A 19,965-nucleotide genomic window follows, 5' to 3' on the forward strand; every position below is an offset into this window, starting at 1 on the left:
CCAATCGTATATAATCACCCTTATGTATATACATGTGTACTTGTACGCCACTAGTTGAAGAATATTAGAATAATCCTTTACGGGACGGACGGACGAAATGTGATTTGAATAGCCAAACATCTGATGATGGTGGGTTAAAAAATTATAATAAATGAAAAGTTGCAAGGTTAAGAAAACCTTTTCAAAAATTCACTTCACTATATCTGTCGATTGGAGTATGGAATTAAAGGTAATTTTTGTACAGATATATCTGAGAAAAGTTAGGGCCATATAAAAAATTAAACACATTCCCATGCTTCTAAAATAAAAACAAAAACAAACTGGCCGGTGCACATGCATTGTCAACTTACGGTAAACGCAATATGCTTTTTTTATCACTTTATGAAGATAAAAGATTATATATATATTATAGACTATAGTGTGTATAATTACAAAATAAACATGTATGGGAATTTTACATTTAACATAATGAAAATGTATATATTTGTTACGGGCCTGTGCGTTTTCTCCATTAAAAGACCCGATAATTTAAATAAAATATGCAAAACAAACAAATTTAATTCTGAATGCGCATGTTAACGCGCATTATTTATAGCAAATTTGCATGATGATGGTGTTTTGTAATGTCGGCAGCAAGCTATAGGATCGATTTGTTTGAAGATGGGAGAAAGCTGTCGAGCAGGTTCTAGCACGTCACCTGTCACCTCAAGTCGAGTTACCTCCCTTTACAACATGGCAACATGTCAACAGCTTGTCGCGTGCTTCAAAATATGACACTTTGTTTTCAACGGGAAAAGGTAAGTTTATGTCTCGTTCTCCAGCTTTTATAGAACTGTCATGTATTGTTTCATGTTAGAACTACCAAACAATTAAAACAAAGACACTTGAGCGTTGTATATCATTATAATGACATATAGAACGGTTACCGTTATTTACCTGTAATTATTAATTAGCCGTACCTGGCTTATCGGAAACCTGGTCGTTTGAACTATGGCTTGGATAAGATTTTGGATTGACGATCTGTTTAATGCTGTTTCGATAAGATTCATATGTTATGCGGCACTTGTTATTAAAATTATAAGTTTTATATATATACAGTATGGGAAGAAATGGTCTACCTGTTTCACATAAGTTGTACACTATAATTATGTTTACATACAATGTACACACAGTGTATTTTTATATAACGGTTATACATGTAGGTCCCTATATAAGGTAATTTGTACTTTGAATTACCGTTAAGAACGCTATTAACATGCTTGTGGACAGATAAGAGAAAAAACTATTGAAAAATTTAAATAAGGTACAATATGAGAATCCTTTTAGTAACTGCCTGTAGTTGATGTATCTGAAGGTAATGGCTGAATGAAATATTGATGTGCTGCCGACGATGATGTTAGCCACATTATCATGAGTATCTCAACCGTTAGCATATAAATGTGTTAGGTCTCAATCCTCTGATGATATGATACATCAAATACCAATACATTACAGCAGGCACATGAAGCTCCTAAACTGATTTCTACGTGTATAATTTTAATACTACTATACCTAATTTAATGTTACTAAAATATTGTGCTATATAAAGCAATTATTACAAGAGAATTCTAAACATTGTATTTAAACTGTACGGTGTCAGGGAGAAGGTGTCAGGGAGGTTGTATTAGGGTGACAGAGTCAGGGAGACGTTGAGGGTGACGGTGTCAGGGAGACGGTGTCAGGGAGAGAGATGGTGTCAGGGAGACGGTGTCAGGGCGACGGTGTCAGGGAGACGGTGTCAGGGAGACGATGTCGGGTTGTCAGTGTCAGGGAGACAGTGTCAGGGTGACGGTGTCAGGGAGACGGTGTCAGGGAGACGGTGTCAGGGATACGGTGGTCAGGGAGACGGTGTCAGGGAGACGATGTCAGGGAGAGAGATGGTGTCAGGGAGACGGTGTCAGGGAGACGATGACGGGTTGTCAGTGTCAGGGAGACAGTGTCAGGTGACGGTGACGGTGTCAGGGAGACGGTGTCGGGAGACGGTGTCAGGGATACGGTGTCAGGGAGACGGTGTCAGGGAGACGGTGTCAGGGAGACGGTGTCAGGGAGACGGTGTCAGGGAGACGGTGTCAGGGAGACGGTGTCAGGGAGACGGTGTCACTGGGAGAGAGATGGTGTCAGGGAGACGGTGTCAGGGCAACGGTGTCAGAGAGATGGTGTCTAGGAGACGGTGTCGGGTTGTCAGTGTCAGGGAGACAGTGTCATAGTGACGGTGTCAGGGAGACTGTGTCAGGGAGACGGTGTCAGGGATACGGTGTCAGGAAGACGGTGTCAGGGATACGGTGTCAGGGTGACGGTGTCAGGGAGACTGTGTCAGGGTGACGGTGTCAGGGAGACAGTGTCAGGGTGACTGTCAATGAGACGGTGTCAGGTGACGGTGTCAGGGTAACGGTGTCAGGAGATGGTGTCAGGGATACGGTGTCAGGGAGACGGTGTCAGGGATACAGTGTCAGGGTGACGGTGTCAGGGAGACTGTGTCAGGGTGACGGTGTCAGGAGATGGTGTCAGGGTGACTGTCAGGGAGACGGTGTGTCAGGTCTGGTGTGGGAGATGGTGTCAGGAGATGGTGTGACTGTCAGGAGACGGTGTGTCAGGGACGTGACAGGGAGACGGTGTCAGGAGATGGTGTCAGGGAGACAATGACCGGGAGACGCGGTGTCAGGGAGTCGGTATCAGGGTGATGGTGTCGCGGAGACCGTGTCAGGTAAACGGTGTCAGGGAGATGGTGTCATTGAGATGTGTCAGGGAGACGGTGTCAGGGAGACGGTGTCAGGGTGACGGTGTCAGGGTAACGGTGTCAGGATGACAGTCCTCCAGACGGTGTTGGGGTGACGGTGTCAGGGTGATGGTCAGGGAGATGGTGTCAGGGAGACGGTGTCAGGGAGAAGGTGTCGGGGAGAAGGTGTCAGGAGGGTGACAGACGGTGTCAGGGTGACGGTGAGGAGATGTGTCAGGTTGTGTCAGGGAGACGGTGTCAGGGGACGACGGTGTCAGGGAGACGGTGTCAGGGAGAGAGATGGTGTCAGGGAGACGGTGTCAGGGTGTCAGGGAGACGGTGTCAGGGGAGACGTGTCAGGAGGGAGACGGTGGTCAGGGAGACGGTGTCAGGGAGGCGATGTGTCAGTTGTTACGGTGTCAGGGAGACAGTGTCAGGGTGACGGTGTCAGGGAGACGGTGTCAGGGAGACGGGTGTCAGGGATGCGGTGTCAGGGCGACGGTGTTAGGGAGAGACGGTGTCAGGGAGACGGTGTTAGGGATATGGTGTCAGGGAGACGGTGTCAGGGTTGTCACGGCACGGTGTCAGGGAGACGGTGTCAGGGAGACGGTCAGGTCAGGGAGAGAGATGGTGTCGTGGAGACCGTGTCAGGTAAACGGTGTCAGGGAGATGGTGTCATTGAGGACGGTGTCAGGGAGACGGTGTCAGGGAGACGGTGTCAGGGTGACGGTGTGTCATGGGTAACGGTGTCAGGATGACAGTCTCCAGACGGTGTGGTGACGTGACGGTGTCAGGGTGATGGTATCAGGGGAGACGGTGTCAGGGAGAAGGTGTCAGGGAGAAGGTGTCAGGGAGAGAGTTGTTGTCAGGAGATGTAGTGACGGTGTGACGGTGTCAGGGAGAGAGATGGTGTCAGGGAGACGTGTGTCAGGGAGACGGTCTCAGGGTGACGGTGGTCAGGGAGACGGTGTCAGGGAACGATGTGGTTTGTCAGGGAGAGATGGTGTCAGGGAGGTACGGTGTCAGGGCGACGGTGTCAGGGAGACGGTGTCAGGAGAGAGATGGTGTCAGGGAGACGGTTGTCAGGGAGACGGTGTCAGGGAGACGGTTGTCGAGTGTCAGGGAGACAGTGTCAGGGTGATGGTGTCAGGGAGACGGTGTCAGGGAGACGGTGTCAGGAGACGTCGGTGTCAGGGAGACGGTGTCAGGGGAGAGATGGTGTCAGGGAGACTTGTCTGTGTCAGGGAGACGGTGTCTAGGAGATGGTGTCTAGGGAGACGGTGTCAGGGTTGTACGGCTTGGTGTCAGGGAGACGGGTGTCAGGGAGACGGTGTCAGGGAGACGGTGTCAGGGAGACGGTGTCAGGGAGAGAGATGGTGTCAGGGAGACGGTGTCAGGGAGAACGGTGTCAGGAGACGGTGTCAGGGTTGTGTCAGGGGGAGACGGTGTCAGGGACAGTATGTCAGCGGTTGAGACGGTGTCAGGTCGACGGTGTCAGGGTAACGGGTGTCAGAGAATGGTGTCAGGGATACGGTTGTCAGGGAGACGGTGTCGGGATACTGTGTCAGGGAGACGAGTGTCAGGGTGACTGTGTTCAGGGAGACGGTGTCAGGGATGATGGTGTCAGGGTGACGGTGTCAGGGTGACGTGTCTGTCAGGTGAACGTGTGTCAGGGAGACGGTTGTGTCAGGCGTGACGGGTGTCAGGGAGACGGTGTCGGGGACGCGGTGTCAGGGGAGTCGGTATCAGGGTGACGGTGTCAGGGGAGACGGTGTCAGGTAATGGTGTCAGGGAGTGGTGTCAGGGATACGGTGTCAGGGAGACGGTGTCAGGGATACGGTGTCAGGGTGACGGTGTCAGGGAGACTGTGTCTGGGTGACGGTGTCAGGGAGATGGTGTCAGGGTGACTGTCAATGAGACGGTGTCAGGTGACGGTGTCAGGGTAACGGTGTCAGGAGATGGTGTCAGGGAGACGGTGTCAGGGAGACGGTGTCAGGGAGACGGTGTCAGGGAGACGGTGTCAGGGAGACGGTGTCAGGGTGAATAATAATATAAATAAAAAATTAAAATAGCGGGTGTCAGTGGGGAGATGGTGTCATTGATGACGGTGTCAGGGAGACGGTGTCAGTCATGACGGATGACAGGTGTCAGGGATGACGGAGTCGGTGTCTGGGCGAGACGGTGTCAGGGAGACGGTGGTCAGGATGGGAGAGGGGTGTCAGGGAGTAGGGTGTCAGGGAGACGGTGTCAGGGAGACGGTGTCAGGGAGACGGTGTCAGGGAGACTGTGTCAGGGAGACGGTGTCAGGGAGACGGTGTCAGGGAGGTTGTATTATGGTGTGTCAGGGAGAACTTGAGGAGACGGTCTCAGTGACGGTGTGATAACGGTGTCAGGGGAGACATGGTGTCAGGGGAGAAGTGTCAGGCCACGGTGTCAGGGAGACAGTGTCAGGGAGACGAGATGGTGTCAGGGAGACGGTGTCAAGTGAGGCGATGTCAGGGGTGTCAGTGGTCAGGGAGACAGTGTCAGGGTGACGGGTCGTCAGGGACGGACGGTGTCAGGGAGCACGGTCTTCTTGTCAGGGAGACGGTGTCAGGGCGACGGTGTCAGGGAGACGGTGTCAGGGAGACGGTGTCAGGGATATGGTGTCAGGGAGACGGTGTCAGGGATACGGTGATGGTGTCAGGGTGACGGTGTCAGGGAGACTGTTTGTCAGGGAGACGGTGTCAGGGAGACGGTGTCAGGTGACTGTCAGGGATGGTTTCGGTGATGGTTGTCAGGGGACGGTGTCAGTGGGGTGACGGTGTCAGGGAGATGGTGTCAGGGTGGACTGTCAAGGGAGTACGGTTGTCAGGGTGTCAGGGGTACGGTTTTGTTGTCATGGGTCAGGGTGACGGTGTCAGGGTAGATGGTGTCAGGGAGACGGGTGTCAGGGTGACGGTGTGTCAGGGAGACGGTTTGTCAGGACGGGTCAGGTCCAGACGTGTGGGTTTGGTGAACGGTGTCAGGGAGACGGGTGTCAGGGAGTTCGGGTGTAGGGAGACAGTGTCAGGGAGACGGTGTCAGGGAGACGGTGTCAGGTGACAGGGGAGGATGGTGTCAGGGAGACGGTTGTCAGGTCATGTCAGGGTGACGGTGTCAGGAGAGAGATGGTGTCAGGGACGGGACGGTGTGTCAGGGTGACGGATGTCAGTGTCAGGGAGACAATGTCAGGTGTCAGGGAGACAGTGACGGTGACGGTGTCAGGGTACACGGTGTCAGGGTTGACGGTGTCACGGGAGACGGTTGTCAGGTTGTGTCAGGGAGGACGGTTGTCAGGGAGACGGTGTCAGGGGGACGGTGTCAGGGAGACGGTGTCAGGGTGACGCGTGTGGCAGAGGTTAGTCTGTTCAGGAGACGGTGTCAGGGGTGACTGTGTGAGACGGTGTCAGGTTGACGGTGTCAGGGAGACGGTGTCAGGGATGGTCAGGGTGTCAGGGTCATACGGTGTCAGGGACAGTGACGGTGTCAGGGAAGACGGTGTCAGGGGTGACGGTTGTCAGGGAGACTGTGTCAGGTGTCAGGAGATGACGGTGACTGTCAGGGAGACGGTGTCTGGGGTGACGGTGTCAGGAGACGGTGGGAGACGGTGTCAGGTGAGACGGTTGTCAGGGATGACGAGGTGGTCAGGGGAGACGGAGTTTAGCGGGTGTCAGGGTGTAGGTGATGTCAGGGAGACGGTGTCAGGGTGACGCGTTGTCAGGGAGACGGTTGTCAGGGAGACGGTGTCTGGGTGTTGCGGTGTCAGGGAGACTGTGAGGTGACGGTGTCAGGGAGACGGTGTCAGGTGGACGGACGGTTGTCAGGGAGACGGTGTCAGGGAGACAGGGTGTCAGGGACGGTGTCGTCAGGGAGACGGTGTCAGGGAGACGGGTGTCAGGTTGTCAATGTCAGGGTGACAGTGTCGCGGAGGGTGTCAGGGAGACTGGTGTCAGGAGACGGTGTCAGTCATTGAGACGGTGTCAGGGAGACGGGTGTCAGGGGAGATGGTGTCAGACGGTGTGACCGGTCAGGCGGTTGTCCAGAGGTCGGTTATCGGACGATTGGTGTCAGGGTTGAGACGTGTGTCAGGCAAGGGTGTCATGTGGAGGGGACTGGTGTCAGGGATACGTGTGTCAGGGAGACAGTGTCAGGGACCGTGTTCAGGAGAGTGGTGTCTGGGAGACGGTGTCAGGGGAGACGGTGTCGGTTGTCAGGGAGACGGTGTCAGGGAGACGGTGACGGTGTCAGGGAGACGTGTTGTCAGGAGACGTCATGTTCAGGGAGACGGTGTCAGGAGACGGTGTCAGGGAGACCGTGTCAGGGTGTCAGGGAGACTGGTGTCAGGGAGACGGTTTGTCAGGGAGACGTTTGTCAGGGAGACGGTGTCAGGTGGACGGTGTCAGGGTGGTGTCAGGGACGGTTTGTGTCAGGGAGACGGTGTCAGGGAGACGGTGTCAGGGACAGGGTGACGGTTGTCAGGGAGAGTGTCTTCAGGGTGAACGGTGTGTCAGGTAGATGGTGTCAGGGTGACAGTGTCAGGGAGACGGTTGTCCTGTCAGGTGACGGTGTCAGGTGAGACAGTGTCAGGATGATGGTGTCAGGGTTGACGGTGGACAGGGGAGACCGCGGTGTCAGGGAGTCGGTATCAGGGTGATGGACAGTGTCGCGGAGACCGTGTCAGGTGAAACGGTGTCAGGGATATGTTGTCATTGAGACCGGTGTCAGGAAGACGGGTGTCAGGGAGGAGGGTGTCAGGGTAACAGTGTCAGGAAGACAGTCTCCAGACGGTTTGGGGTGACGGTGTCAGGGTGATGGTTATCAGTGAGACGGTGTCCGGGAGAAGGGGTGTACAGGGAGGTTTATTAGGGTGTCAGGGAGTCAGGGAGACGGTTGTCAGGGAGACGGTGTCAAGGGTGACGGTGTCAGGGAGACGGTGTCCAGGAGAAGAGAGTCGGGTTTGTCAGGGAGACGGGTGTCAGGGAGACGGTGTCATGGAGACTGAGTCATGGTGAGAGACGATGTCGGGTTGTACAGTGTCAGGGAGACAGTGTCTGGGGATGGACGGTGTCAGGGAGACGGTGGTCAGGAGACGGTGTCCAGGATATCGTGGTTCCAGGGGAGACGGTGTCAGGGAGATTGGTGTCAGGGAGACGAGTGTTCAGGGAGAGAGAGTGGTGTCAGGAGATACAGTGTCCAGGAGAGACAGTGTCATAGTGACGGTGTCAGGGAGGTGACGTGTGTCAGGGAGACGGTGATTCAGGGAGACGTGTCAGGGAGAAGGTGTCAGGGAGATGAGATGGTGTCAGGGAGACGTGTCAGGGGCAGCGGTGTCAGAGAGATTGGTGTCAGGGAGACGGTGTCTGGTTGTACAGTGTCAGGGAGACAGTGTCAAGGTGACGGTGTCAGGGAGACTGTGTCAGGGGAGACGGTGTCAGGGAGATTACGGTGTCAGGGTGACGGTGTCAGGGAGACTGTGTCAGGGTGACGTGTCAGGGAGACGGTGTCAGGGTGACTGTCACTGTGCAGGAGACGGGTGTCATGGTGAGACGGTGTCCGGGAGAACGGTGTCAGGGATAATGTTGTCAGGGAGTACGGTGTCAGGGGAGACGGTGTCAGGGAGAACGGTGTCAGGGTGACAGGGTGACGTTGTCAGGGGAGACTGTGTCTGGGTGACGTGTCAGGGTGACTGTCAAGGAGACGGTGTCTGTCAGGTGACGGTGTCAGGGAGACAGTGTCAGGAGAGAGATGGTGTCAGGGAGACAATGTACCCGGGGAGACGCGGTGTCAGGGAGTCGGAATCAGGGTGGATGGTTGTCGCGGGAGACCGGTGTGGTCATGAACCACGTGTGTCAGGTTGAGGGATGGTGTCATTGCAGACGACAGTGTCCAGGGAGACGGTGTCAGGGGAGACGGTGTCAGGGTGACGGTGTCAGGGTAACGGTGTCAGGAGACAGTCCTCCAGACGTTGTTGGGGGGGAACGTGTCAGGGTGATGGTATCAGGGAGACGGTGTCAGGGAGAGGTTTCGGGGGTAAGAGTGTCAGTGGGAGACGGTTGTCAGGGAGACAAGTGAGGGACTGTGTCAGGGTGGTGACACGGTGTGACTCCAGGTGACAGACTGTCAGTTTGTGTGGACTATCTCTTATAAGTGTACGTAAGAACATTACAAATATTGAGTTATCTAAATATGAAAATATTAGATTCATTTATTTACAATTTTTCCTCTAAACTGCACTTAATTTCTCTTTATAGGAGTAACCAACTGTTTCAGAAAATGGATGTTAAGCTTGGATTGTGTTTCATAGCACAGGGAGAAATTAATAAAAAAAAGTCCATAGAAATCACTACTAGCAACCATGTCTAAGGTAACTAAACCCCGTAAAAGGGGTGTTGGCACCCAGAGAAGTAGACTGGGCACGCTCCTTGAAGCTTCTAGCAGGTTCAAACAAACCCTCAAAAAAGTTAATGAAAATCCAGTTAAGAAAAAGACAGAAAAACGGATTGACATGGTGCTGGTCCATGAGAGGAAGATGGATGATGAAAAGGAAGACGCTGATGAGACAAGGGAGCGTCTACGGAGGGACACTTTACGGAAATGTTTCGAAGATAGGTTACGAAAGGAACAATTCAAAATCAAGGAAAAAGAACATGGGAAAAATGTGTATACAATGTTACATTGTTCATTTGAGAGACTTTGTAAAGAAGCAGAGACTGTAAACTTGGAGATGAGATTAGACTCGGTAAGTATGTCAGAGATTACTTATGTGATGTTGTAGAGTTGACATTCACAGGAAATCATCCACTGACCTTATTTAATGGGGTAGAGGAAGGTGGGGGTTTGGGTTCGATTTGGTTAATTCAGCATCCTATTAACAGCTGGGTCATTTAAGGACATAATTCATGTATATTCACTGTAATTAGCGCACCATGGTTATTTTAAAGAGGTTTTTGCAAACAGCTTGCATTTTTGTTTCCTTATAAGCACCCCCTTTGCTATAATTTTTTTAAGCACCCTGGGTGCTAATATTACAGCTTATACGGTATGCCAGGTAAAATGGTGGTTGAAAGCTGGAGTAACCAGATAAGTCACCGAAGGTAAGGTTGTCACAATAATGAACAGTAGCTTTGCTATAGTTAGAACTAATACTTTTCATGGTATGTTCACAATACATTAGATTGAATTGTTAATTTCACAAAGTGCTGTGCTCCCTTGCTGTTAATGAACCAATCAAAATTTATATCTTAGAATCTATAATGTTTCAGCTTTAGTGTTAGTATTTGTGGAAAGTGCTATACTACTTCCATTACGACTGATCAAACCATTTCCAGTGGTATCCATTACGACTGATCAAACCATTTCCAGTGGTATATGTGTCAGTGATATGGTCAATATTGTTTCTTATTAACAATAGAAACAATCATGGAAATCAGTGATATTGATTTTCAAGTCCATCACATGGTGGGTTATCAGGGATTCACATCATCTCTTATACCTATTTCTTGAAAACACCAGGATTATTCTGGTTCACAAATGTGCCCATATCGGCATTAGAGACATTGAGCATTGACAGCCAAGTAGCTAAATCAGTGGAGGGTCTGACTAATGTTAGGAGGTCCTGGATGTGGAACTGGTCCGGCCACTGTATTTTATCCTCTCATGTTACACAAGTTAAATACCGGTACCAAATTCCTCTTGGTCTTAAACTATATAATTCCAAATTCATTCTGAGTCAGGTTCAGAAACAAATAGCCTGGCACACCATCTTTGATGTTGATCTTGTTCAGTTTGAAATATCTGAGATTTCAAAGAATTTTTACCTGAATCGTTTTGCATTTCTTAAATTTATAGATTCAGGTTTCCATTGGTATATCTGTTAGTTGCCATTCAACGTCTAGTGTGATTGATCGATTAACATGTTCAGAAATCAGAACGGTCAACCAATTAATTTACTTATACACAACAAAGATTTATCTGCCACCTTGATATAGGAGGTTGACAGTGTCCACAAAAACTATGTGAGTCAACTCCCTTTAAAAGTATTATCACAGTTTTGTTAAGTATTAATCCTTCCTTTCATGATTTTCACAACCATTCAGTAATTCAGAAACTCGACACCTATATGATGAAAATATGGAGTAAGCTAGCTTTGATCCCTTTCCATTTGAGACACTAATTTTAACTAGATTTCTGCAGATTCTGGTAACAATATTTTAGGAGTGGTCTATCAATTTTTTTATTTCAGAAAAGTACAGCAGAAATGTTGAAAAATGTACAAAAGAAAGAAAAGGCCAGACGAAAGTCTGTATATCAGGTAGAAATGCTAAACAGCATTTGCATGCTGCAAGATATATATATATAATATAGCCTTTGTGATTGGAATTTAATATACTGCATGTGTTGTACCATTGTTGAGAACTTGTTGTTTGTGCTCATTACTTTGGCTACAAGTACAGTTCATGTTTAATCTGCTAGAAAATATCAAATATGAAATGTAATGACTTATGGTTTCAAATGGTTTGATGACTGCAATCTATACATACATTCCGATCATGTCATTCTGTTCATACATTCCGACATGTCATACTGTACATACATTACGACCATGTCATACTGTACATACATTCCGACATGTCATACTGTACATACATTCCGACCATGTCATACTGTACATACATTCCGACATGTCATACTGTACATACATTCCGACCATGTCATACTGTACATACATTCCGACCATGTCATACTGTACATACATTCCGACCATGTCATACTGTACATACATTCCGACCATGTCATACTGTACATACATTCCGACATGTCATACTGTACATACATTCCGACCATGTCATACTGTACATACATTCCGACCATGTCATACTGTACATACATTCCGACTATGTCATACTGTACATACATTCCGACATGTCATACTGTACATACATTCCGACCATGTCATACTGTACATACATTCCGACCATGTCATACTGTACATACATTCCGACATGTCATACTGTACATACATTCCGACCATGTCATACTGTACATACATTCCGACCATGTCATACTGTACATACATTCCGACCATGTCATACTGTACATACATTCCGACCATGTCATACTGTACATACATTCCGACCATGTCATACTGTACATATATTCCGACCATGTCATACTGTACATACATTCCGACATGTCATACTGTACATACATTCCGACATGTCATACTGTACATACATTCCGACCATGTCATACTGTACATACATTCCGACCATGTCATACTGTACATACATTCCGACCATGTCATACTGTACATACATTCCGACCATGTCATACTGTACATACATTCCGACATGTCATACTGTACATACATTCCGACATGTCATACTGTACATACATTCCGACCATGTCATACTGTACATACATTCCGACCATGTCATACTGTACATACATTCCGACCATGTCATACTGTACATACATTCCGACCATGTCATACTGTACATACATTCCGACATGTCATACTGTACATACATTCCGACCATGTCATACTGTACATACATTCCGACCATGTCATACTGTACATACATTCCGACCATGTCATACTGTACATATATTACGACCATGTCATACTGTACATACATTCCGACCATGTCATACTGTACATACATTCCGACCATGTCATACTGTACATACATTCCGACCATGTCATACTGTACATACATTCCGACCATGTCATACTGTACATACATTCCGACATGTCATACTGTACATACATTCCGACCATGTCATACTGTACATACATTCCGACCATGTCATACTGTACATACATTCCGACCATGTCATACTGTACATACATTCCGACCATGTCATACTGTACATACATTCCGACCATGTCATACTGTACATATATTCCGACCATGTCATACTGTACATACATTCCGACATGTCATACTGTACATACATTCCGACATGTCATACTGTACATACATTCCGACCATGTCATACTGTACATACATTCCGACCATGTCATACTGTACATACATTCCGACCATGTCATACTGTACATACATTCCGACCATGTCATACTGTACATACATTCCGACCATGTCATACTGTACATACATTCCGACATGTCATACTGTACATACATTCCGACTATGTCATACTGTACATACATTCCGACCATGTCATACTGTACATACATTCCGACCATGTCATACTGTACATACATTCCGACCATGTCATACTGTACATACATTCCGACCATGTCATACTGTACATACATTCCGACCATGTCATACTGTACATACATTCCGACCATGTCATACTGTACATACATTCCGACCATGTCATACTGTACATACATTCCGACCATGTCATACTGTACATACATTCCGACATGTCATACGTATACTGTACATACATTCCGACCATGTCATACTGTACATACATTCCGACCATGTCGACCATGTCATACTGTACATACATTCCGACCATGTCATACTGTACATACATTCCGACCATGTCATACTGTACATACATTCCGACCATGTCATACTGTACAATACATTCCGACCATGTCATACTGTACATACATTCCGACCATGTCATACTGTACATACATTCCGACATGTCATACTGTACATACATTCCGACCATGTCATACTGTACATATATTACGACCATGTCATACTGTACATACATTCCGACCATGTCATACTGTACATACATTCCGACCATGTCATACTGTACATACATTCCGACCATGTCATACTGTACATACATTCCGACCATGTCATACTGTACATACATTCCGACCATGTCATACTGTACATACATTCCGACCATGTCATACTGTACATATATTACGACCATGTCATACTGTACATACATTCCGACCATGTCATACTGTACATACATTCCGACATGTCATACTGTACATACATTCCGACCATGTCATACTGTACATACATTCCGACCATGTCATACTGTACATACATTCCGACCATGTCATACTGTACATACATTACGACTATGTCATACTGTACATATATTACGACATGTCATACTGTACATACATTCCGACCATGTCATACTGTACATACATTCCGACCATGTCATACTGTACATACATTCCGACCATGTCATACTGTACATACATTCCGACCATGTCATACTGTACATACATTCCGACCATGTCATACTGTACATACATTCCGACCATGTCATACTGTACATACATTCCGACCATGTCATACTGTACATACATTCCGACCATGTCATACTGTACATACATTCCGACCATGTCATACTGTACATACATTCCGACCATGTCATACTGTACATACATTCCGACCATGTCATACTGTACATACATTCCGACCATGTCATACTGTACATACATTCCGACCATGTCATACTGTACATACATTCCGACCATGTCATACTGTACATACATTCCGACCATGTCATACTGTACATACATTCCGACCATGTCATACTGTACATACATTCCGACATGTCATACTGTACATACATTCCGACCATGTCATACTGTACATACATTCCGACCATGTCATACTGTACATACATTCCGACCATGTCATACTGTACATACATTCCGACCATGTCATACTGTACATACATTCCGACCATGTCATACTGTACATACATTCCGACCATGTCATACTGTACATACATTCCGACCATGTCATACTGTACATACATTCCGACATGTCATACTGTACATACATTCCGACCATGTCATACTGTACATACATTCCGACATGTCATACTGTACATACATTCCGACCATGTCATACTGTACATACATTCCGACATGTCATACTGTACATACATTCCGACCATGTCATACTGTACATACATTCCGACCATGTCATACTGTACATACATTCCGACCATGTCATACTGTACATACATTCCGACCATGTCATACTGTACATACATTCCGACCATGTCATACTGTACATACATTCCGACCATGTCATACTGTAAATACATTCCGACCATGTCATACTGTACATACATTCCGACATGTCATACTGTACATACATTCCGACATGTCATACTGTACATACATTCCGACCATGTCATACTGTACATACATTCCGACCATGTCATACTGTACATACATTCCGACCATGTCATACTGTACATACATTCCGACATGTCATACTGTACATACATTCCGACCATGTCATACTGTACATACATTCCGACTATGTCATACTGTACATACATTCCGACCATGTCATACTGTACATACATTCCGACATGTCATACTGTACATACATTCCGACCATGTCATACTGTACATACATTCCGACCATGTCATACTGTACATACATTCCGACCATGTCATACTGTACATACATTCCGACCATGTCATACTGTACATACATTCCGACCATGTCATACTGTACATACATTCCGACTATGTCATACTGTACATACATTCCGACATGTCATACTGTACATACATTCCGACCATGTCATACTGTACATACATTCCGACCATGTCATACTGTACATACATTCCGACCATGTCATACTGTACATACATTCCGACCATGTCATACTGTACATACATTCCGACATGTCATACTGTACATACATTCCGACCATGTCATACTGTACATACATTCCGACCATGTCATACTGTACATACATTCCGACCATGTCATACTGTACATACATTCCGACCATGTCATACTGTACATACATTCCGACATGTCATACTGTACATACATTCCGACCATGTCATACTGTACATATATTCCGACCATGTCATACTGTACATACATTCCGACATGTCATACTGTACATACTGTACATACATTCCGACCATGTCATACTGTACATACATTCCGACATGTCATACTGTACATACATTCCGACCATGTCATACTGTACATACATTCCGACCATGTCATACTGTACATACATTCCGACCATGTCATACTGTACATACATTCCGACCATGTCATACTGTACATACATTCCGACCATGTCATACTGTACATACATTCCGACATGTCATACTGTACATACATTCCGACCATGTCATACTGTACATACATTCCGACCATGTCATACTGTACATACATTCCGACCATGTCATACTGTACATACATTCCGACATGTCATACTGTACATACATTCCGACCATGTCATACTGTACATACATTCCGACATGTCATACTGTACATACATTCCGACCATGTCATACTGTACATACATTCCGACCATGTCATACTGTACATACATTCCGACTATGTCATACTGTACATACATTCCGACCATGTCATACTGTACATACATTCCGACCATGTCATACTGTACATACATTCCGACCATGTCATACTGTACATACATTCCGACCATGTCATACTGTACATACATTCCGACATGTCATACTGTACATACATTCCGACATGTCATACTGTACATACATTCCGACCATGTCATACTGTACATACATTCCGACCATGTCATACTGTAAATACATTCCGACCATGTCATACTGTACATACATTCCGACCATGTCATACTGTACATACATTCCGACCATGTCATACTGTACATACATTCCGACCATGTCATACTGTACATATATTCCGACCATGTCATACTGTACATACATTCCGACCATGTCATACTGTACATACATTCCGACCATGTCATACTGTACATACATTCCGACCATGTCATACTGTACATACATTCCGACCATGTCATACTGTACATACATTCCGACATGTCATACTGTACATACATTCCGACCATGTCATACTGTACATAATTCGACATGTCATACTGTAATACATTCCGACCATGTCATACTGTACATACATTCCGACCATGTCATACTGTACATACATTCCGACCATGTCATACTGTACAATACATTCCGACCATGTCATACTGTACATACATTCCGACCATGTCATACTGTACATACATTCCGACCATGTCATACTGTACATACATTCCGACCATGTCATACTGTACATACATTCCGACCATGTCATACTGTACATACATTCCGACCATGTCATACTGTACATACATTCCGACCATGTCATACTGTACATACATTCCGACCATGTCATACTGTACATACATTCCGACCATGTCATACTGTACATACATTCCGACCATGTCATACTGTACATACATTCCGACCATGTCATACTGTACATACATTCCGACCATGTCATACTGTACATACATTTCCGACCATGTCATACTGTACATACATTCCGACCATGTCATACTGTACATACATTCCGACCATGTCATACTGTACATACATTCCGACCATGTCATACTGTACATATATTCCGACCATGTCATACTGTACATACATTCCGACCATGTCATACTGTACATACATTCCGACCATGTCATACTGTACATACATTCCGACCATGTCATACTGTACATACATTCCGACCATGTCATACTGTACATACATTCGACATTCATAGTACATACATTCCGACCATGTCATACTGTACATAATTCCGACCATGTCATACTGTACATACATTCCGACCATGTCATACTGTACATACATTCCGACCATGTCATACTGTACATACATTCCGACCATGTCATACTGTACATACATTCCGACCATGTCATACTGTACATACATTCCGACCATGTCATACTGTACATACATTCCGACCATGTCATACTGTACATACATTCCGACCATGTCATACTGTACATACATTCCGACCATGTCATACTGTACATACATTCCGACCATGTCATACTGTACATATATTCCGACCATGTCATACTGTACATACATTCCGACCATGTCATACTGTACATACATTCCGACCATGTCATACTGTACATACATTCCGACCATGTCATACTGTACATACATTCCGACCATGTCATACTGTACATACATTCCGACCATGTCATACTGTACATACATTCGACCATGTCATACTGTACAACATTCCGACATGTCATACTGTACATACATTCCGACCATGTCATACTGTACATACATTCCGACATGTCATACTGTACATACATTCCGACCATGTCATACTGTACATACATTCCGACCATGTCATACTGTACATACATTCCGACCATGTCATACTGTAAATACATTCCGACCATGTCATACTGTACATACATTCCGACCATGTCATACTGTACATACATTCCGACCATGTCATACTGTACATACATTCCGACCATGTCATACTGTAAATACATTCCGACCATGTCATACTGTACATACATTCCGACCATGTCATACTGTACATACATTCCGACCATGTCATACTGTACATACATTCCGACCATGTCATACTGTACATACATTCCGACATGTCATACTGTACATACATTCCGACCATGTCATACTGTAAATACATTCCGACCATGTCATACTGTACATATATTACGACCATGTCATACTGTACATACATTCCGACCATGTCATACTGTACATACATTCCGACCATGTCATACTGTAAATACATTCCGACATGTCATACTGTACATACATTCCGACCATGTCATACTGTACATACATTCCGACCATGTCATACTGTACATACATTCCGACCATGTCATACTGTACATACATTCCGACCATGTCATACTGTACATATATTCCGACCATGTCATACTGTACATATATTACGACCATGTCATACTGTACATTAATACATTCCGACCATGTCATACTGTACATACATTCCGACCATGTCATACTGTACATACATTCCGACCATGTCATACTGTACATACATTCCGACCATGTCATACTGTACATACATTCCGACCATGTCATACTGTACATACATTCCGACCATGTCATACTGTACATACATTCCGACCATGTCATACTGTACATACATTCCGACCATGTCATACTGTACATACATTCCGACCATGTCATACTGTACATACATTCCGACCATGTCATACTGTACATACATTCCGACCATGTCATACTGTACATACATTCCGACCATGTCATACTGTACATACATTCCGACCATGTCATACTGTACATACATTCCGACCATGTCATACTGTACATACATTCCGACATGTCATACTGTACATACATTCCGACCATGTCATACTGTACATATATTACGACCATGTCATACTGTACATATATTCCGACCATGTCATACTGTACATATATTACGACCATGTCATACTGTAAATACATTCCGACCATGTCATACTGTACATACATTCCGACCATGTCATACTGTACATACATTCCGACCATGTCATACTGTACATACATTCCGACCATGTCATACTGTACATACATTCCGACCATGTCATACTGTACATACATTCCGACCATGTCATACTGTACATATATTACGACCATGTCATACTGTAAATACATTCCGACCATGTCATACTGTACATACATTCCGACCATGTCATACTGTACATACATTCCGACCATGTCATACTGTACATACATTCCGACCATGTCATACTGTACATACATTCCGACCATGTCATACTGTACATACATTCCGACCATGTCATACTGTACATACATTCCGACCATGTCATACTGTACATACATTCCGACCATGTCATACTGTACATACATTCCGACCATGTCATACTGTACATACATTCCGACATGTCATACTGTACATATAATTCCGACCATGTCATACTGTACATACATTCCGACATGTCATACTGTACATACATTCCGACCATGTCATACTGTACATACATTCCGACCATGTCATACTGTACATACATTCCGACCATGTCATACTGTACATACATTCCGACCATGTCATACTGTACATACATTCCGACCATGTCATACTGTACATACATTCCGACCATGTCATACTGTACATACATTCCGACCATGTCATACTGTACATACATTCCGACATGTCATACTGTACATACATTCCGACCATGTCATACTGTACATACATTCCGACCATGTCATACTGTACATACATTCCGACATGTCATACTGTACATACATTCCGACCATGTCATACTGTACATACATTCCGACCATGTCATACTGTACATACATTCCGACCATGTCATACTGTACATACATTCCGACCATGTCATACTGTACATACATTCCGACCATGTCATACTGTACATACATTCCGACC

General features: G+C 45.8%; 1 protein-coding gene across 8 annotated transcripts in view; it reads left to right on the plus strand.

Moving 5' to 3' along the window:
- Positions 1-641: 641 nt before the first annotated feature.
- LOC138327503 (anoctamin-7-like) overlaps positions 642-19,965 on the plus strand; it is a 62,879-nt gene continuing 43,555 nt past the window's right edge. For 7 of the 8 annotated variants that reach the window (XM_069273646.1, XM_069273643.1, XM_069273645.1 and 4 more), the window contains exons 1-3: positions 642-797; positions 9,028-9,515; positions 11,019-11,087. In XM_069273646.1, coding sequence (XP_069129747.1) covers positions 9,132-9,515; positions 11,019-11,087 — 453 coding nt within the window. In that variant the 5' untranslated portion in view covers positions 642-797; positions 9,028-9,131. The remainder of the gene's footprint in view (positions 798-9,027; positions 9,516-11,018; positions 11,088-19,965) is intronic. The other variant, XM_069273649.1, reaches the window with a different exon arrangement.

Source organism: Argopecten irradians, chromosome 7 (genome assembly GCF_041381155.1).
Source record: "Argopecten irradians isolate NY chromosome 7, Ai_NY, whole genome shotgun sequence".
In the NCBI taxonomy this organism is placed as follows: domain Eukaryota; kingdom Metazoa; phylum Mollusca; class Bivalvia; order Pectinida; family Pectinidae; genus Argopecten; species Argopecten irradians.